At 34.1% G+C, this 5,691-nt stretch overlaps 1 protein-coding gene across 2 annotated transcripts in view; it reads right to left on the reverse strand.

The window, feature by feature from the left end:
- Window positions 1-4,339, reverse strand: part of LOC306862305 (syntaxin-binding protein 1) — a 32,597-nt gene extending 28,258 nt beyond the window's left edge. For both annotated transcript variants that reach the window (XM_079405049.1, XM_079405048.1), the window contains exon 1: window positions 4,239-4,339. In XM_079405049.1, coding sequence (XP_079261175.1) covers window positions 4,239-4,275 — 37 coding nt within the window. In that variant the 5' untranslated portion in view covers window positions 4,276-4,339. The remainder of the gene's footprint in view (window positions 1-4,238) is intronic.
- Window positions 4,340-5,691: the final 1,352 nt, after the last annotated feature.

Raw genomic sequence — 5,691 nt, forward strand, 5'->3', positions numbered from 1 at the left:
CTGAACATTATCTTTACCATTAACTTAAATATAAAAAGCATCCTAAACCAGATCATGCCAATAGTAACCACCAGGGAGAAATTATATAAAACTGCACGAATAATTTGCGGCTCATGGCTGATCTGAACAGAAATCTATAATTCATTTCGACTGTTGGTATACTATGCATCCTGCAGAGACTGGAGATGTTACACTGGTCTGTGCACCCTTGCACAAAGCTAATGCAACACCCAAATGTCAGGGCGAGTGCAATCATGGATAATGACAGGCTAGTGGTGCATTTCAGACATGGAGACAGCCATGCCGGTGTACAGTAAACTAATAGACAGTGTGATTTATTCAGCAGCGTCTTTAACACAGTTCACGGCTTGCCAGAATTGGTCTTTGGAATTAAAAATATGAGCTGTTGTCAACAAACATCTAAACTATCTAGAATACTACAGAAGCCTATGTAAATGATCCTTCTCTCTGGTTGGTTTGTTGCTAATAGTGCTTAATAATGCAAGCAATGGAATAATACTTTTCTAAGAGAGAAGGTGCAATTATTCCATGACAGATGATGAAACGGGAGGGGAAATTTTTTTTTTTATTGTATCCGAATAGAGCATCTGAAGAGTATTTTTAAGCAGCCTAACCAACCTAAGATGGTTTGCCAGTCTAAGTTGGTTTAAGATGGTCTTGACTTCCTGAAAATTGCTCAGAACCCCTCTAAAATCAACCTTGAGCTGGTTTAAGCTGTGTTTTTGGTACAGCTCACACTGTTCTCAGAATATGTAAAATCTAGCTTCATTTAACCCCTCATTTTTTCATCCACACTAGAATTAATCATCATTAACTGCTATTTTTATCCTGGTGTATGTCTGGTCGATGTGTTCTTTATGCACGGTGTGAAGATATGGTTTGCTTGTGTATTGAATTGGAGGAGAAACCTTGATGAGTTGCTATTGAATGCAATTCTGAAACAATAAAGAACCACATACTGGATCCATACTCCCCAGCTCTGGTAATGGAAAACAATAAACAATGTCTATTGTCACAGATGCTTCTTAATACATACCACGTTATATATGCTGACGTGAAAGGCATGGAGTTCTCTTTTGAGATTTAAAGGAGTTATAAATGTCCTCCGTACAAGTGAAGCATGAATCAGTTTGCCGCAAGGCACATTGACTGTCCTCTCTTCACTTGCCATGCACAAGTATGCACATTGTGATCTAGGACTCTCATTTCAGTTCAGCTTGTTATGTTAAAACATTGTCATCTAAAGGGATGTCACATACCCCTCACATAGGCTTTGTGTTTTTGGATATAAATCTGAGATTCCCTCTAGGTGGTCTTTATGACTCGTAGTATACATATTAATGGTTGTATATAAGAAATCTAGCGCTGTCAAGTGACTAATCGTGATTAATCGCATCTGAAATAAAAGTTTTTGTTTACATAATATATATGTGAGTACTGTGTGTATTTATGTATATATAAATACACACAAATGCATATATATATATATTTAAGAAAAATATGTTATGTTTATATGTTGAATGTATTTCTTAATAATATAAATAAAAATAATATAAATATATACATGTAAATCCGTGTTAATATTTTCTTGTATGTGTATTTATATATGCATAATAAATATACACAGTACACACAAATAGGCCTATATTGTGTAAACAAAAACTTTAATTTTGGATGCAATTAATCGCGATTAATCATTTGACAGCACTAATATCATATATTTCCCTGAATGCTGAATGTGTAATTTGGCTAAATCTGGTAAGTAGGGCATAGTATAAGCTCAATTCATGAAAATGGATCAACAAATAGGCAGGCTAACAAAAGAACTGGTTCATTCAGAGCTAGACTAATGCTGATGAAAGACCCTTTAGACAAATACTGTGAGTCATTCACACAGATGCTGTCTATGTGTACGGCTGCTGTCCCTTACATTACATCCTACAGTGCACATATACAGCTCCCTGTCAACATTGCACATTTTAAAAGTCAACAAAATCAAAAACAAATCATAACAGACAATGACAATCTAAGCAAGGACGTATGTGCATGTGGTCAGTCTTCCGCTCATGGCTTTGCTCTCTATCTGACCCGGTGTCTGATCTTTATTATGTGTACTGGATCTCATGTCCCTGGTGAAGACAGTGAATCCAACACACACACACACACACACACCCACGGCACATCAAACCTCAGGAAAACCAATCCATCATCCCGTGACAGAATCCAGCGCAGGTGTCCGGAGCGTTTATGGCTTTTAATGATCAGGTTTCAGTCAATATTGATTATGTGCGTGAGCCTTCCATATGGACTGGACAATGCAATTGCATTTTCACTATTGTGTCGTATTTTCTGTGCTTTCAGTTTGAAGTTAGCATAAGGTGTTTCAGCAACATTAACTGATATATTACAAACAAAACAAACTCAAAATGTTTAATGCGGTTGTGGTGAATGATGTGGGCATAATAATATCAGAGTCAATGACAAATAAGGATGTCCAAGATTACGAAAATGTTCAATGTTTTTTGAAAAATTTAAAATATTTTAGTTTAAAATTTTCAACTGAATTTTATTTGATTTAAAAAAAAATCTTTATTTTTCCAGGTAAAATATTTTACCCCATTTGACCTGAACAAAATGGCCCTTTTCATAAAAGGTCAAAATATATGATTAATAAAATTGACTTAATAACCAAAATGGGTCCTTTTTGAAAACTGTTTTTTTAGGTTTTTTGTCACATGTCTACAAAATTAATGACTTTCTGCATCCAAACTGACTTTGATTCGGAGAACAAAAAAGTTTTTGAAATATTAATATTTTAAAACAAAATTGCCTCATTCGTCATTATTTATTTAAAGCAATATTATATATAATTTTATAATAATTATGAAAATAATGCTGGTAAAAGTAGTTTGGCATATTTGTTTTCCCCCAGCCATACATTTTTTATGAATTGCATTTTTATCTATTTACATATTTTTTTGAACAGGATTAAAAATTACTCCTATACATCAATTAAAAAGATATTTGTGTTAAATAGCAATGCCAATTTTATTTAACTGTATCAAGCTACAAATAAAATACATTAAATGTTTCTAAAAAAGCATTTCAAATTAAAAAATAAATAGGCGTTTGATCATGGCAAAGTTCATATTCACGAATTTGTGAATGTAGCGATTGAAGTGAGATGATTAGAGTAGCTTACGTCTTACAAAAAAATACTATTTACTTGCCATTTCTTTATCATTTGTGAAATTTACTAGCAATTTCTGACTGAAAATGCAGTGCCTAATGTCAAAAAGAGTGAGTTATATTTGTAATATATTGCATTGACTTTTTCAGAAGCTATTTTAAAAACGATTTTCTCCATATCCTGCTGCATAAGCAAAATATTTCTCTAAAACGAAAGCACCTACAACCGCCATCAATCTGTCTGTACTAAACGCCATTCTGTTCCTGAACGCTCTCTCAGCTAGGATGTACACATGACAGAAACAGCTACAGCTCTGAAGGATGCGCATTTGGTGCTCTCATTTTCCCTTATTCAACCAAACACGAACCATTCCGCCATTTAACGATCCATTTGAAGATGCGAGGCAGCTGCATTCATGTTAAAAGCACGGGCACTTCCTGGGCAGATCAGTTCACCAGCTGGAGCTTTATGCAATGGAATATAATGCACTAGTGATCAATCACAGGGGTGAGGCTTTGCCAAAATGCATATATTAAGCTCATCTCTAGAACCAGAAAATAGAGTTATGCAAACATCCCCTAAATTCTATCCTCATTATGACTATAAATAACAAATCGAGCAAAATAAAACAAAAACGTAGAGGTCTGTCGACAGAACCCTGCGTAATTCCTCAAACGTCCGTGCAGAATAAGGGCGTTCCTGTGTGATAGACCATCTTTACACTTGTGCGTCAAGGGTTTTTGGTGCTAGTCTGGTTCTCGTGCCACATATTAATAATTTAAAAAACATACAATGAGAGTAAAACCTATTCATGTCATGATGCACAATGCGCATCCGCAACATCCCAAGAGTAATGTCTTCCCCGTTCAGTACAATGGCAGGGAAACAACCAGCCGCATCCAGGGGGAACCGAACGCTGAGGAACACTAATGACACATGCAACGGGAAGGTACCATAAAATAGCACGCATATAGTCTATGGTTGAATATTAAACCTCAGTAGCCGAGGATTAACATTATGGTCTTACTTTCTCCAACGACCGCCTTTAATCCAATTGGTGCCATGATGCTCCTGAGTGTTCGCCCGTGTGCTGTATCTTCTCCTCACTCTCCTCCTCTTGCTGTCTCTGGCAGAGCGGTGCTTGCGCACTCACAGCAGCTGACTGCGGAGATTGGTCACTGCGTAACCGCCCCTCCCTCAAATGCGCTCGTGCTACCGGGCGCAGTTATATGCTGCGCGTTTGCCAAACGCTGAGGGGGCATCCTTGATTTCACGCTGATTGTTCATGCCATGATCAGTGGAAGTTTTAAAATACCCTTGCAACTGTTTCCACCGCAATTGGCCGTTACGTGACAAAAATAGCAGGTCACAGTTAGAGAAGCAACTAAAGGTTCAATATTTTACACTGAATTTTAATTTCACTGTCTACCAAACAAAGCAGTTTTAGTTTATTTTGTCAAATTAGCAACATAAATTGTTAAAATACGAATAAAAATTAAATATAATAAAGATATACTGTAATAATTTACAAGTTGTTGTCATCTACAGTGTGATCATTTGATCATTTTCCTGGCTCTAGTGCAGCATTACTCATTTTGACCGCATGAAGGCGATAAACGTCTACTAAACGTAAACCCTTTTTTTATTATTATTTAAACATTCATCTTTAGAAAATTATATAATTTTACCATACATAGGCCTATAATATTACAATTGTTTGATTAAAAAAAATTACATTATTTCATCCAGCTTGTGTTTTCATAAAATATAATTAGATTTTTAAACTTAGTTTTTTATATAATATTATAAAATTATAAATATTATTTATAATTTATTCATATTAAAACAATATTTTAGGAAAATCTTTTTATTGATAATAATTTAAAATGTTTTAGGAAATTATATATAATTTTATTTATCTGCCATGCCAGACTATAAAACAATATTATCGATAACATATCATTATTATTCAATATTATTATTTATTTATTTTTTTTACTAAAAGTGTGTTTTTTAATAATAGCATTTTAAACTTGCTTTTAGGAAATTACAATATTTAATCTCTCTCTCTCTGTCTGTCTAATTACTATTATTTATTTAAAAAAAAAAAAATCTAAAATACAATTTTGCATTTTCTCCCCTTAAAAAATATCAGATTTGTTATTCAGTTTCAAAGATATTTGTGGGACGGAATTTGCAAACTCTATAATTCTTGTAAGACTGAAAAATAATAATTCATTAATTCATTACTTCAAGAAAATAATAATTTCTTAATGAAAGATTTCGAGACCAAAACGTGTTCATTTTCTACAAAATAAATAAATCAAATTAAGCCCATATAACAAAAGCAAATCCCTGATCATATCAGACTGTGATTAAAATACAACAGAAGGTTTGTTGTGAAGTTGGGTGTGTCAGGCGGTGTAAACCACACCCTCTGAATGTCACTCATTTGACTGGAGTTTAAATGAGTCTTGTTT

Source organism: Barbus barbus (assembly GCF_936440315.1).
Source record: "Barbus barbus genome assembly, chromosome: 43".
Taxonomy (NCBI): domain Eukaryota; kingdom Metazoa; phylum Chordata; class Actinopteri; order Cypriniformes; family Cyprinidae; genus Barbus; species Barbus barbus.